The sequence below is a fragment of the Helicoverpa zea genome, chromosome 26 (genome assembly GCF_022581195.2).
Source record: "Helicoverpa zea isolate HzStark_Cry1AcR chromosome 26, ilHelZeax1.1, whole genome shotgun sequence".
NCBI classification, from domain to species: domain Eukaryota; kingdom Metazoa; phylum Arthropoda; class Insecta; order Lepidoptera; family Noctuidae; genus Helicoverpa; species Helicoverpa zea.
The window spans coordinates 6,232,330-6,248,617 of record NC_061477.1 but is presented as its reverse complement, the minus strand read 5'-3'; the positions used below and the strand labels follow the sequence as shown (position 1 = coordinate 6,248,617).

Genomic DNA, 16,288 nt, shown 5'->3' with positions numbered 1-16,288 from the left:
CGCGTTTTAGACAAGTTGAAACAGGCTAACTTAACTGTTAACCTCGAAAAGTGCAATTTCTTCAGGTCACAGCTCAAATACCTCGGTTACGTGGTCGATAGCACTGGGCTACGTACAGATCCAGCCAAGGTTGAGGCTATACTCAATTATCCGACGCCTAAAAGTCGGAAGGACCTCAAACGTTTTCTTGGTACTGCCACATGGTACAGACGTTTCGTTCCGAACTTCAGCACTATAGCGGGGCCCTTAAATAAGTTGACTTCCTCCAAAAAGGGCACTCCTCCCTTCAAATGGACTCCAGAAGCTGACTCTGCATTCCAAAAACTTAAGGAGTGTTTAGTTTTCTGCCCCCGTACTTTCATGTCCAGATTACTCTAAGCCGTTTGAAGTACATACGGATGCTAGTAGTTACGGTGTCGGCGCAATGCTTACTCAGTCAATAGATGGCAAGGAACATCCAATTGCCTACATGAGTAAGTCATTGACTGCTGCCGAGAAGAACTACAGCATAACCGAGCGCGAAACGTTAGCTGTCATTACCGCTCTTGAGCATTGGCGTTGCTATATTGAAAACGGACAACAGTTTACTGTCTATACCGACCACAGTGCGCTCAAATGGTTCTTGTCATTAAGTAACCCTACTGGTCGACTGGCACGATGGGGCGTACGTTTATCAGCCTTTAACTTTGTTATTAAGCACCGACGTGGCGTAGACAACGTCATTCCCGACGCTTTGTCTAGGAGCGTACCAGTTAGTGCCATTGGTTCTTCCACTTATTCTTATGTGGACACTAAAGACCCTTGGTACAAAAGTATTTACCACGGTTGCCTAAATGACCCTTCAAAATTTGCAAACTTTATTATTAAAAATAATAAACTGTTCCGGCTTTCTAAAAATAAGCATGAAATGACTTCTGAATTCTCGTGGAAGGAGGTCGTTCCTACTGAATTTCGCGAGCCCATAATTCACGAAAATCATTCCGAGCCTAAAGCAGGACATATGGGCATTTTTAAAACTTACCGCCGTCTTGCGTTACGTTATTACTGGCCAGGGATGTATAAGGACGTTGTTAAATTTGTTAGTACTTGTGATAAGTGCTTAGCCTACAAAGCCCAGAATCATCAGCATTTAGGAGAAATGGGTCGTCCTAAACAATGTTCACGACCATTTCAAATGATCTCTATAGATCTAATGGGACCTCTTCCTACTACAAGAAAGCAGAATAGCTACATATTAGTTATAACTTGTTGTTTTTCAAAATTTTGTTCGATTTTCCCAATTAAAAGAGCAACTGCCGAAATAATTACAAAAATTTTAGAAGAGTCAGTATTTTTAGTGCACGGCATACCTCAAACTGTATTAATGGATAATGGTACACAGTTTACTGGGAAGGTGACAGATGCCTTATTTAAAAAATATAGAATACCGAACATTTACTTTACACCTAAATACACCCCTCAGGTAAATTTAGTAGAAAGGTATAATAGAACTATTATAACTTGTTTATCCACATACGTAAATGATGACCACAGATCATGGGACTTATTTATTCCCGAAGTACAGTTTGCCATCAACAACTCTGTAAACGAAGCCACAGGTTTTACGCCATCATTTTTAGTTTTCGGCCGTGAACTTGTTTCTTGCGGGTCTCACTATATTGATAATGACCTTGGCAATGAAATACTCTTTTTGCCACGTGATATATACGCAGAAAACCTTGGTTGTTTGGCCAGTACCTTTGATACTGTGCAGTCTAGATTATGGCAAGCCCATGTAAAGAACACTTCACATTATAATTTGAGACGCAAGTTTGCCGAATTTAACGTTGGAGACATAGTCATGAAGCGCGCTTACTTTTTAAGTGATAAGGCAAATCGGTTTTCGAAAAAGTTAGCACCGAAATTTATTAAAGCTAAAATAATTGAAAAGAAGTCTCCCTTAGTTTATGTGCTGCAGGACATGTCAGGTAAAAACTTAGGATCTTGGCACATAAAAGACTTAAAATTATTTGTCGGCAATAGATAATATTTTTTGTTCATCAATTTTAACTATTCAGTATTTTTTTCTTCAAGTTATCTTTTATCTTAATTTATTTATTATTTTAGTTCCCTCTCGCTTACTTTTCCACCTTCACTTGGAACTTCTATTTGTAAAGTGTCAAGTAAATAAGAATACTGGCACTTATAACAGTATGCAATTGTGCGTCAGTTATTTTAATAGATACTAAGAGTAACTGCTGCTGGAGTGTGTTTGAGAGATGTATGAATGAGTGTATTTTGGAAGAATAAACAAATAGTTTAGCAACATAGTTCGAGAACATGCGGATTTTGTCATTTTTTTTAGAGAAATAACAAAATCCTTGACTGTGCGCGGGGGTATTGTAACGTTGTACGTTAATGTCAACGTTTTAAAATACTTGCCTTTTGTTTTTAATCAAAATATTAATATAAGGTGGGTAGAAAAATAAATAAATAAATGTAATGTCTACCTACGGTTGCGTTTAGAAACGCGTACAATTATTTGTTTCGTTAATTAAGTATTATTTATTTCTTTTACTAAACTGATTAACGTATTTTTAAATTCATATTTATTATAACAACTTGGGTCTAGAAATAAAAAATTGTAACTTAATCAAAACTTAAAAACAAACAGTACGTAGTCATTATCTGTATCGGTGCAACGGCAAGTTAAACCAAATTGGACTTCACGTCATTGTGATATGGTTTCGATTCTTTTACCTGGACTGCTGTACCAATGCAAATCGGATTCGTTCGCTACTCATTCACGGGCGTGTACCGTGAGGTTGGTTAGCTGCTTTAGCGACTCGACCATTTTTTTAAAATATCATCACGGAAGACACACGTTCACGCGCTCCTTACAAGTACTCACTTTTGCCAGTCCTTAGTGCGTGACGTTAATCGTGGTCTTAACGGTTTTATTTTATAATTTTGAAAACATATTTTTCAAATTTCGTTTAACTTATTCTCTATATTGTAGAATCAGTGCATCTCCCCGTATTGGGTAAGTGTTGAACAATTCGTGTAATTGCTACCACCCACCTATTGGGTGACCGTTGGCAAATGACTTGCAGATTTCATCTTTTCTTGCTTTGCACATTGTCGCATCATTTGTAGCCTTTTTCATCATCATAAGCAGTCAGGGTTATTCTTTTCATTTGCTTATCCCTGCATCTTATTTTTTATATGTTTTATACATTTTATATAAAAATTACATTTCAGCTGTTCTCTGTAAACTCCGATTCTGACTGTGAATTTGCACACATTCGCCTTAAGCGCACTGAGCTTCTGCTTCCTGCTTCCGCGGCAAACACAGTCAGAGGAGGACAATCAGAAATGGACATTTATTTGAATGGATGTAAATTCCAGGGTCCAAAGTTCGGGTTCAAAGTTCGGCTTAAACTCCGGGCCACGGCTGATCCGTTGGCCGAACGTCGACAGGCACCGAGAGGCACCGTGCACCGATTACCCTCTACCATACTGCATCACCATCTGCGGGTCGTCCACCCTGAAGCGCCTCCTCGGCTGAGCGTCATCACCGGACATCTCTCCACGTGAAGCCAGGACAGTGCTAGCGCGCTTTACCTCCATATAACGAAATTAATTTTTGCTGACGGGCATTCGAATCGCGACCTTGAAATAAATTTTTATGTTCACTATGTGGGGTTTAATTTGAAATCTAAACCGTCCACACGCTAAACGTGACAATTTGCCAATTTATCCCTCCAATTTAACGCAACCCGACCACCCCTCTTTTGTCTAGATACCAAAAATATCAGACACACGACCAGTAAAACCGATTACAGCAACATACAAACAATACTACCATATAGTACAAATCTCCCCTACGCGATGAATAGGATTCATTAGTAGCTGCCAACTCTCCCCTTTTGTTTGAGAGCCGTCCTGTCCGAGGGACTGTGGCTGTCTGATTGTGAATTGTGTCAGGTGGTAGTATGTAGCTATTGTCTGGTTGTGTGTCTGGTTGTGTTTGTGTGTGTGTGGCGTGATTGCTAATGTTTGAAAGGACCAATGTGACCTTTCAAAGACGTATTTTGTGTAGGAGATACGTTTTCTGACGGTGAGCGTGTGTAGGAGCTAAACACGCCGTCGGATCAACGCTAAATATTTTTTGAACGTATAATGACAATCCTAATTTTAATGTAACCATTTCAAGTTTTAACAGCACTGCATTTATCGAGTCATTTTTAATTGAGGAAGTGATTGTCACATGGTGCAATAATTTCCTACAAATATCGAGTTGTCGACCACTGCATATTTAAGTACATATTAAACATTTTGGAAACACATAAGTTGGTATGTTAGAATTTAATTTCGATTGCATTTCTATGTAACATTGGAATAGTTTGACATCAAAGGAATTTTCAAACTAGTTTTGATATATTGCCATTCTGAAAATGACGGTATCGATCCAATTGTACTGATATTACAGAGCTTTTAATGATTTTTTATGAAATACATATTCATCCAAGTTTAGAGGTGTAGCGTATTAATTAAAATCTGAGTAGGTACGCATTTGTCGGAAAAATACCGTCACTGGTTTTACAGGCGTCCGATATGATCTAGTCCGGTAACCCGAATAAAATCTAGTCTATAAGCTTCCTAGATAAATGGGCTATCTAACACTGAAATATTTTTTCAAATCGTTCTAGTTCCTGAGACCGTAATGCAAGCTAAGGTCGTCAGCCTAAAGCAGTGGTTCTTATCCTTTTTGTCATGAGGGACCACTTTGCCAAAAGTCTGTCTTGCCGGGGACCACCCCATTGGTTTGTCAAAATTGAGGGTTCTTTGATAAAGAATACAAGCACACTTTATAATTAGCACTCATTTCTTTATTATTTAGCAAGAAACGAATAGCTACAGATTTTAATTTAATGAGATTTTTGTGACTGCATTCTCAACTAATTTCCGAATTCTTGGTTCAGTTCTACTTACAAATGTGCGAGCGAAGCGAGCGCGAAATTTTTTTCGGACTCGTACGGACGTAAAATGTATCCCAAACGTACTTAACTTTTTTTTGTTGACAAATGCAAAAACGAGGGCATATAGTTGCTGAATACGCGAGCGAAGGGAGCGGGAAATTTTAATTATTTTTTAAGACTCAGTACCAAAACTACGTAAAATGTAGCCCAAACGTACTTAACTTTTTGTTTGTCGACAAATGCAAAAACGAGGGTATATAGATTCTGAATGAAAATTTTAATTATTTTTTAAGACTCAGAACCAAAATTACGTAAAAGGGCTACATTTCAAACCTTAATTTTTTTCTGTTGGTCAAGTAAGATGGATAGCAACGTCGCGTAGCAAAGCTTCGCGGACCACTTGGAATGCCTCCAGGGACCACCAGTGGTCCGCGGACCACCGGTTAAGAACCACTGGCCTAAAGGGTTTTTAAAAGCACAAAGGCAAGAGTAATATATAACAGAGAAGCTAACTGTAGCTTACCCTTAACAGTAGTTCTTGTATCTAAATGATCTAATGTTTATTTTTCCTTTGTTTCAGATTTATTAACGAGAGCTTCACCAGACTGTCAACTATGTTATAGTTGAAAGATTGTTCCTAAAACCCTCGAGAGTGTGTTCCTAACAAATTAGATATTTTGACGCTAGTTTTTTTGTAATCGTGTACCAATAAGTTCAAAAAATGGGATGCAATACCAGTTCCGAAGCCAAAACCGCCAAAGAAGAGAAGAATAATGCACAAGAAAACCAGACAAATGCTGCCACAGGTGAGTCACATAATAATTATAGTAAACGCAACAAACGTTGCCCCCTAATACATCACAACGCCATCTACCGGTTGACATCGAAAATCCTTTACGAACTTGACATGGAGAACAAAATCACGAGTGTAAAAATTAATCATATTATTTTAATCAGCTGTTGAAAATATATGTATATAAAAATAGAGAAGATTAGAATATAAATACGAATAAACAAGTTTAACCCGTCTCTCCTAAATTTAAGCCAGCGCCATCTATGGGGATTTTCCGACACTATCATGTAGAGTTTTTAGATGCGTGAAACGAGTATCATTGCGAGCTACGACTCGAATAGTTAGTTGGAACTTTGACTAGATGGCGCTGTTTCACATTGCGTCGGTTTCTGGTAATTAACGAGAGATAGCGTGCTTGTATAAACAAATCTCATTTACAATCACAAGCGAAGCTAATTGAAATGTTTCTAATTATAATAAAGGGAACACGGTACACGACTGAGTTTTCTTTATTTAAATAGACAGTGGAAGATACCCGAGGTATTTTGGTATAAATAAGGAAAAATAATTATCATTCTAATGTAAAATTCTTTGTTTAGTTTGAGATCGTCTAGAACAAAATGACAACGAATATCATTTGTTTATTTAAAATATTAGAATGTTACGTATGATGAGTTATCATGAAAATGACTTATTTTCCCAATCGTATATGCATGAAACCTCAGCTCAAAATTTGCAATCAGGCAAAACTTTAAAAAACGTTACGAATCCAAAAAAATACACCTATTTAATCTTCCACAATTCACCAAGACATCAAAACTAAATAATTTCGCGGGACCAGCCAGCATTCATTCAAAAGATTAAATATTTACCGCTCTGACTCGGTCCCGGGTTTTTTCCATTCCTTCATAAATAATATCAAGTTGTATGTATAATCCGCCATTTTGTATACGTATTTTAGTGAAGCTCTTCTTTTATTTGTTTTCGAGATTTTCAAGAACCATCGGGATGCTTTGGACCGTATTTTAAGAACTTTATTTAGGTCTTACTTTTTTTGGGTTCTGAATAAAGTTATAATTTATTTAGGCAATGATTTTTAGGTGGGTGAATCTTCTGATTAGGGTTTTGTACGTTAATATTTTATTATCTACTTGCTACATAATGGTTTACATATTCCTTCAATCTGTTGGTTATTTCGCAAAAACTGAATAGCTGCTTAACTGATGTTTATGCTCACTTCATCAATTAACATAGAATTTCTTAATGAAAAAGCATATGTCCAATAAATATTTTTTCGAATAACATAAATAGTCATTCTGATATTGCACATTTTGTCCATTTTGATTTCATATTTTGTCATTTTTACTATATTCACCTTTGGTTGTTGGCGGTTCGGATCAATCTAAGCTTCGAAAGGAATAAATCCTAGATGCCCAAATATTTCAATTTCTCATAGCAGCCAATTATATACAAACCCTAAATTATCCAAAACACAGCCACAACAATTTATATTACTTCAATTTTACATAGTTATCATGGACCAAATACTTAAAACTTCTCAGAACTAACTTGAATGATACCCAACATATTTGTGCGAAGACTCCAGAGAGTAAAGTTCAGTAGGATTATGTCCTTATGGGCTTGTAGTTTGTAACAAGATTACGAATATAAATACCTTTTGTTTAATCCGCGGTATCTTTGAGGCGGGGAAGTTTTAAACAATTTGTGTCCTAGAATCTTTGCTTAGTATTATAAAGCTAGAGTTTTCTGTTTGAATTCGCTAATCTCAAGAATTAAAATCCGATTTGAAAAATTATTTCATTGTTGGATAGACTATTAAGATTATAAAATGCTTCTATGTATTCGGGTGCCCAAAGTAGTTCCCATAGGAGGCAGGTGAAATCACTCGCTGGAAGCTAATGTTGTAAGTCTAACCAACAGGTATCGGGTTGCCCGGGTAACTGGGTTGAGGAGGTCAGATAGGTAGTCGCTTCTTGTAAAGCACTGGAACTCAGCTGAATCTGGTTAGACTGGAAGCCGACCCCAACATAGTTGGGAAAAGGCTCGGGAGATGATGATTATATATTACTCGTATTTATTTTTGTACATTTTATTTAAAGCAAACACGATAAATATTCTAGTGATATGCAAATACGACACATCTCTTTACAAAGAATGACCACAGTGTATGTTAAACCGTAGGTTAACCAGTCAGTTGGTAGTTTATTTATTTCTTGACAATAATAATAATCTAATAAGAGTACATTACTATATAGTGCATACAGGGATAATCGTCGGTTTTGTGTCACCGTGTCATTAAAGTTGTCTTAAAAGGGCTTTAGCGTGTTGGCTTCGGCCCCACGTTCGCCTTCCAAAAATCCGGGACTCTATAGTCCCGAGGTCTGGTGGACATACAATATGATAATGACACATTTTAATACATAAGTTGCTAACAAACATACTTCCTAGTTTATATTTATTAATCTATGTATTAATTTTCAGTAGTACCAAAAATAATTGTTAATTTAAAAGGTACAAATCGACAATTAAACAAAACCGGTTGAAACATCAACAATATTAAGCTCGTTTAAATTTAACAATAATTTCAAAACAGAACAAAAGCGGATTGTAACAAGGTTTTTAATTAATAACGATTAATATAACAAAGTCTTTACTTTGAGAAAATTGCTTCTTCATAATCAAATGTACGGTAGTAAATTGGTTTGAAGCTCACAAAATTAATTACAAAATATGTTTTACTGTGAAAGACTGATCCTTTTATTACTGTAAGCTATACATAGATTATAATTTTAGATAGAAATTGATATGCGCTTTACCAAGAAAGGAAACAGAGAGTGCGTAACTTTAAATAAACTGTCTTGCTTAAGGTTATGTTTTTCAGCTAAATAGTCACATTCTATGCAATTATGTTCTTACTAGCTTCCGCCTACAGCTTCGCCTGCTTGGTGAGTTGATAAAAAGTAGTCTATATGTTAATCCAGGGTATCACCTCTCTATATACCAACTTTCAATCAAATCGGTCCAGCCGTTTTTGCGTGAAAGAATAACAAACATACATCCATACATTCTCACAAACTTTCACATTTAATTTTATAATCTTAGCAGGACTAGTATGTTAGGATTTAATGTTTACCAAGATTTAAAAATTCACGACAAAAAAAAATAATGTGAATATATTTTACTCTAAAAAATAATCAAAGTGGTCCTACTTTATTTTAGAGGTAATGTACTACAGAGTACTACATACGTCTACAAGTGCTACACATCTCGTAGACACGCTACGCCGCTACGAAACTTCGTAGCACTTGTGTAGTATTTTTGTTGTAGTTTTAGAACGTACTTGTGGGTATATGAGTTATAGAACTTTTGTCGTTTTTCGTTCAATTAAGTGTCAGTTTTGATGAACTAACTTGCTAATATATATGTTTTTATACATAAATACCTACATATTTCTTGCTTTTTCTCACAGTTTATACTAAAATTACATTAAAAATAACTAGCTTTTCCACGTGGCCTCACCCACGTCCCAGTAGAGCCACTTCCTACAAGCGGTTAAAAAGTAGCCTATGTTTATTATTTTCCTCGTGCTCTAGACTATCTACGTACCAAATTTCATTTAAGTCTGTTCAGCAGTTTTAAGTAAAGTCACTTTTGCGTTTATACGATAGCTTCAAAAGCCAACTATATTTACGAGATATCTTATAATCTACAAGTAAGTCACGTCTTCGTCTGTAACCACTTGTCACTGCACACTTGCCACTTGCACCGCGAGTGTACTTTGTTCCACGCTTTTATTTTTGCAAGCGAGTGTAAATGGCTCTAACTGAATTAAAGGTTTTAAGAGAGCAAAGTTTTATGTGTTTCGTTTTCTATTTTTGGAAGTACTTAAGAGAAATACAAAATAAATTATGTGTAAACAATTTGAGCAGTGTTATGGTCACCTATCCTTTCTCTGGCCGCAGTAATAGTTCTTAACATTTGACTTTAGCATAATACTAAAACTACACATATTCAGACGCACATATATTTTCACTCTGAATCTACACTATTAGTAATAGTTTAAAGCTGAAGAGTGTTTGTTTGAACGCACTAATCTCAAGAACTAGTAGTTCAATCAAAGAAAAAATATTTCAATGTTAGATTTAAATTGTGTGTATTTATTCATGAGTATTTAGTGTTTTACTAAATATTCAGTTACTTTGGCTAATGCACCTACCATTATTTCTCTGCATCACAATAAGGTTGACTGGAAAGAAAGCCTAATGGCATTAATTCCGCCTACGTAATGTTTTTGTTGCATGAAGTTTAGTTTTAAAGGAGGATTTTAGGCGAACTGTACCCTAAGTAGTTAGTACTTTTTATTATTTATTTTCCAAAGGAAAATAGATAAGAAAAATAATCTTGTGTGTGTTCTCAATTAAATTGTGTATTTCAATTATGCATTTTGCAAGCGTCTCTCTAACAGTTGTTTATATTCTAAAGAAAGACTGAGCAAATTGTTTAGTCTAGAAATTAATTAACAAATGGTGTAATTGCAGTTTGTTCTAGCTAGCTTTTGTTACAACAATGGATTTTGTAGTAGTCTGTGAAAACTTGAAATTAAGAGAACTTGTTATGACCCGCCCAATGGGTTTGTACTAAAAAGTAAGTACTAAAATAACACATAGGAAGTGGTGAAGGGCATGAGTTTTTGGGGTTGGCTGTCTCATGTTGTCCTGACGTTCGAAAAGTGATGTTTTTCAGCCTACCTTCAATAAACTATTTTTGATTTTGATTTTGAATGCACTGAGACCCAGAATTTATTTATTTATTTTATTTATTTATTTAATACTTCTTGCACATACAGTACAATGGCGGACATAACGCCTAAGGCGTTCTCTACCAGTCTACCTTTGGGTGGCGGAGAGAAAGTGTTGGTAGGTGCAAACAAATCCGAAAAACTATTAAGAAACATAAACCTACATATATTAAAATACAATAATAAAATATATGTATATATATAACTATATAAATATGTACACTACATACAATACTAATAACATATCAAGAAAATTAATTTGAAACTAACTGTTTATGATTCTGCCAATTTCCCAAGATAGTGGTCACGAACTTTGAGTTTGAAGGTGTGACGGCTATTTACCATCCTGATCTCCAGAGGTAACTCATTCCAGAGAAGAATAGATTTAACAAAGAAGGAAGAGTGTATGATATCAGAACGATGGGGAGGACATTGTAGAAGGCGATTTTTGAAAGAGCGTAAAATTTTGTCATGATGTGAGCCAAGATATTCGAAATGAGAAGTTAAATAAGAAGGTGCAGTAGGAGTGTGAAGAATAGAGAAAAGAGTAGTCAATGCCCTCACCTCACGACGCTGCCTAATAGGCAGCCATCTGAGCTGCGTTCGATAGACTGACACATGATCGTACTTGCGAAGATTAAACACGAATCGAATGCTATTATTGAGAAGCCGGTCAAGTTTATTGAGCAGATCTGCATTCAGGTCATAGTAGCAAACATCACCATAGTCGATTATGGGGAAGATTAAGGTTCGCATAAGCATCGCTTTCACACTGGGTGAAAGCAAATTTTTCAGGCGGTAGAGGAACCGTAGTATGTTAGTGACTTTTTGGCTGACAGCTGCGACTTGTGCTTGCCAATTAAGTGTGGAGTCCATTTGTAAGCCAAGGTTCTTGACATTGCCACTATACGGTACTATCATGCCATTGAATACTACTGGCGGCAAGCTGGAAGTATCTACCCTGCAAATAGTTCTAGAGCCACCAATAATGATGGCTTGGCATTTCCCAGGGTTGACGGCCACTCCAAACCTGTCCGCCCAATTTTTCACAACCGCCAAGTCTGTATTGATCTTATCGAGCGTGTCAGCCAAATGATCAACTGTCGTATGTCGATATAACTGCAAGTCATCGGCGTAGAGGTGATACGAACACTGAAGCTCAGGAGTAAGTAAATTTATAAATACTGCAAATAAAAGAGGTGAAAGTATGCCGCCTTGAGGAACGCCAGCATCCAAATTACACCAGGTCGACGAGACCTCATCTACCCGAACCGACTGCTGGCGCTCCCGAAGATAGGAAGAAAACCAGTTCAATGCCTTAGAAGAGACCATGAGATATGACAGGATGGATAAAAGGATATCGTGACTGACGGTATTAAACGCATTTGTGAAATCCACTAAAACCAACACTGTCAGGTTAGCGTCTTGAATGGCGTGTCTAATATCACCAGTCACTTTGAGGAGGGCAGAGGAAGTGCTATGGCCTGGCCTAAACCCAGATTGGAATGGGCTCAAAAGTTTGTTTTCGTAAACAAAACGAGTGATTTGTTTATGGGCACAAGCCTCTAGCACTTTGGATAAGAAAGGCAGGATCGAGATCGGACGGAAATGATTCGGGAGAGTCGGATTAGAAATTTTAGGAAGAGGACAAACGTACGCTTTCCTCCAAAGTGAAGGAAAATCTCCGGAGAATAGTGAAAAGTTAATAATGTGGGTGATAGCAGGAAGAATTGGGACTAGGATAGAAATAATCATTTGACGACTGATATTGTCACAGCCCACCGCTTTCGATTTAATGGATAGGATAATTTTTTTGACCTCTTCCTCATCGACTGGTGAAAAATTAAAAGTTTTGATGTCAGGACTTGATTTTTGAGAATTGGGTTTGATTCCCAGGTCAAAACCACCCTGGAATCTCTGGAATCTGGAAGTTGTCAGTGTTACACTCTCGTGCCTGGGAGACCAAGTAGTGTCCCGGAATGCTACTCAGTAGAAGTTCTTGTTACAATTCCACGTCAGAGGCCATAAGACGTATTTGAGAATAATCTGACACTAGGGCTTGTAACAAAAAAAATTGGTTGTTTGTAAAGTAGGTTTACGATCGAGATGTTTACGTGATAACGTCTTATTGGTGATATAAGTTTTTGGGAAGTAAGGAATTAATGAAGATAACAATTTTACACATACAAAATATCTAAGGTCATCAGAAAATTTGAGGCTCGAGATGGCGATGCATTATGTCACCTACTTTAACTACCTAGTTTAAGATCAAAAATGTAACATTGGTGTACCTAATAAAGAATATCTATCTATCTATCTAATTTTTTCAAATTTTAAATTACATCTATCGTTTTATTCACACTTTTGATGATAAATTTCGGGTGTAAAATGACAAGTTTACTTATTCGACTATGATATACATTTTTCTTCATACATACATTCATACAAACATACTTTTATACATTTATCCGCACGAGAAAATCTCCATTCGTTTGTATGCCGCTAGAGTGAGAGAGACGGAAGATCGGTCCACTCACTCGAACGCTATGCCAGCCTCCGCTCGTGAGGATTCCGCGTGACAAGTTTCACGGAATGACTGGCAGCGCTCGAGATGAGACGGGAGATCGGTCCGTCTCTCTCTCGTTGTACCTGCGATCGCGCTCGTTAGGTTTTGGTGTGACACAAGTTTCTGAACATGTCACCCGACTAAAACGATTTTAAAGACGTTATCACGTCAAAACACTTTTATGTATCTATTTTAAGATTCTATCAACCCAATCAATCTAAGAACAATAAAAGTCAACATGACAATCTATCCTATTCCTCTATATCTATGGAGTTAGTTATTATAAAATGTCACGATGTCTGGCCAAGCGTGATATCAATATATTGAATGCATACCTAGTTGGACCATCACCATTCTGGGCTGCTGAACAATAGGACCTAGATCCGAATCTCGGTACGGACAACATTTGTGTGATGATCATGTTTTTTGACTGTAGTTTGAGTGTTATATGTAGGTAGATACTTTGTTATGTATTTAGAAATAAAATGTATATAGTTAAGTATTAGCACTGATACCATCTAAACAATAGCATGCTTCGGGGCTAACCGATCGTGAGTGAAAGATGTCCCGAAATTATAACTAAACAATTAGCAGTCTTCACAGTATCGCTAGAGTAAAAAATATTTCAGCCAAGAGACACATATGGCCTTACTACAAAAACTTTAACAACTGTTTTACACTTGTCTAAAAAAAATGTGTCTCCAAAATGAACCTTATGTCAACGTCATAATTTGACATTTTTTTAGACAAGTCTTAAACTGACGTTAAAAAGTTTTTGTGGTAAGACGGTTAGTCTTTTACATATTTTGATACGAACACTAAACACTTTCCCCTAAAAAAAATAACACATCTTTTTTCCAATAACCATTATTTCTTTCAACACGTTAACAGCTACGTATGTATATCCAGATCGATGAGCCGTATGCTCGCATCGTCACCGGCTGTATGGTAGCATTTATAATTAACTTTATGGACAACGGCGCTGACATTAACTGAGTCCCTGTGTACTCAGCTGACTACCGTTATAGGATATTGTTCGGGTTATTTTTAACTTTTACTCAATTATTGTGACAAACAAATAAAGGTAGACGGTAGAGGTATAGATGTTTTATCTCGCGAAAGCGGGTAGGCCCGACTTGTGTGTGTGAACATGCTCAATATATTTTTTATGACTCGACTACTATTGTGTGCTTCCGAATTTGCGAATACAAAGACAAATACATGTATATACAAGTACATTTACACACAAGTAACAAGTAAGGCCCGCTTTCGTGAAATAAAATATCACTGACTAGATGCAGGACATAATGTTGCATTATTTTCCTATTGACACAACTCAGAAATAATGGTGTTGCCGTTCCAAGAACCATCTCAACTGATTCAGCCATTTTACCGTGAAAGATTTACAAAAATATTAAAGAGAATTTTACATTATTCAGTACCATAATTTCACTACCAGAAAACCTAGACTAACTTTAACTTAATATAAATAACATCGCCAAGACTAACTTTAACTTAGCACAAACAACATAACATAGTCCTACTTTCCGCAGTAGGGTAAAAACCTCATTACCTCGGATTGTATGTCAAACACATTGATTCAGACGTTAAGGTGTGAGCGTCAAGCGTCGGCCGCAGCCAGCCGATTTATAATTAACTGAATGTCGATAGCGGATGGATTTGTCAACTGGGTTAGCACAAACGGATTGGATTCAATAAATAAAAAGAGGTTAAAATAGAAATATAAATTATTTATTTTATTTAGAACTAACTGACCCGGCAAACTTCAAATTTTTTAAACAAAAATAAAACAAATGGGTCCAGCCATTCTTGTGTTTAAGAGAAACTAACGAACAGCAATTAAATCATTAATTCATTTTTTATTCAAAATTATAATTTAATAAAGCAGACTTAATTACAAATAGCAAAGCCGTTTTTCCGCAGTTGGGTAAAACCCGAATTATCTACGATTGATTCAGACGTTAAGGTGGCAGCGAAAAGCCTCGGCTAGCCGATTTATAATTAACTGAACATCGATAGCGGATGGATTTGTCAACTGGGTTAGCATACTCGTGATTGGATTGAATAAATAAAAAGTCGTTTAATTTTTAAATAGGGAAACAATTTATTTTTCTTGAACATGTGTTACATAACTGTTGTAGTATTATTGTAAACTTAAAAAAATCTAATAAGAATATCTAAGAAAAACGTGTGCCTTTTAATATGTATTATAATAATGTGCCCTTATATATTTTACTACAAGGAATAATATACATATAACATGGCATGAAGGCTGACCTCTGTGTCTTACGCAAAATATGCCATTGTTACCAATAGCATAGCTGTAACATATTTTATATACATAGGTAAAAATGTTGGCTATCAGGATTTTCGTTTCAACATCACAAATCGATACCTTTGCCGACGGTTAATCAAATCAATTATTTTCCAACGTAAAAATCTTTTAATTTTAGATTTTTTCTCCATTCAGCAACTCGGCGTTTGCCCTCATTAACCCGAATTACTTCGCAAATAGGTCCAAATTGCATTACAAGTCAATATCTATCAATAATTGGATTAAAATTCATGATTACTACCCAGAAACAGGGGCTCTCTCCTTGTTAACAGTCGGTAAACAAAATGCTTCTATCAATCTGCCCAAAAATATAATTATACACTGCTAAAAGAATCGCTTGTCTTTAACATACTGTATTTATGTAAATAAGTATTAGGCGTCAATACAATTACGACTGAAATCTTATTTTCAGCAACATCTTCCTTCTAATCGATCATTATTCACACGAGTTTCATACTCGAACTAAAAAAAATATACACTTACGTGCAAAATACACAACCAAATCTTAGTGATAAAAAAAGACAAAAAAATATCAACGTGAACCATCATAGAAAACAAAAGGTAGGTCCATAAAAGTTATTGATATTACTTAGTACGGCGTTTCAGTACATCCCTCCGTTGTATTCAGAGGCGCGCGGCATAGTGCTTCGGGCAGCCGACACGGCCGCACGCGATTCTAAACAATCCTACTTACCTACCTTTCCTTTGCCGACCGGGCGGACCAATCGAATTTGTGCATTTTGAATTTGGATCGCCACCCGCCGCTGTTAAAACGAGGTAAGTACAAATTTAA

At 36.3% G+C, this 16,288-nt stretch overlaps 1 protein-coding gene across 1 annotated transcript in view; it reads left to right on the top strand.

Moving 5' to 3' along the window:
• Positions 1-16,288, top strand: part of LOC124642938 (sperm surface protein Sp17) — a 202,522-nt gene that overhangs the window by 55,990 nt on the left and 130,244 nt on the right. The window contains exon 2 of the mRNA XM_047181729.1: positions 5,542-5,767. Coding sequence (XP_047037685.1) covers positions 5,683-5,767 — 85 coding nt within the window. The 5' untranslated portion in view covers positions 5,542-5,682. The remainder of the gene's footprint in view (positions 1-5,541; positions 5,768-16,288) is intronic.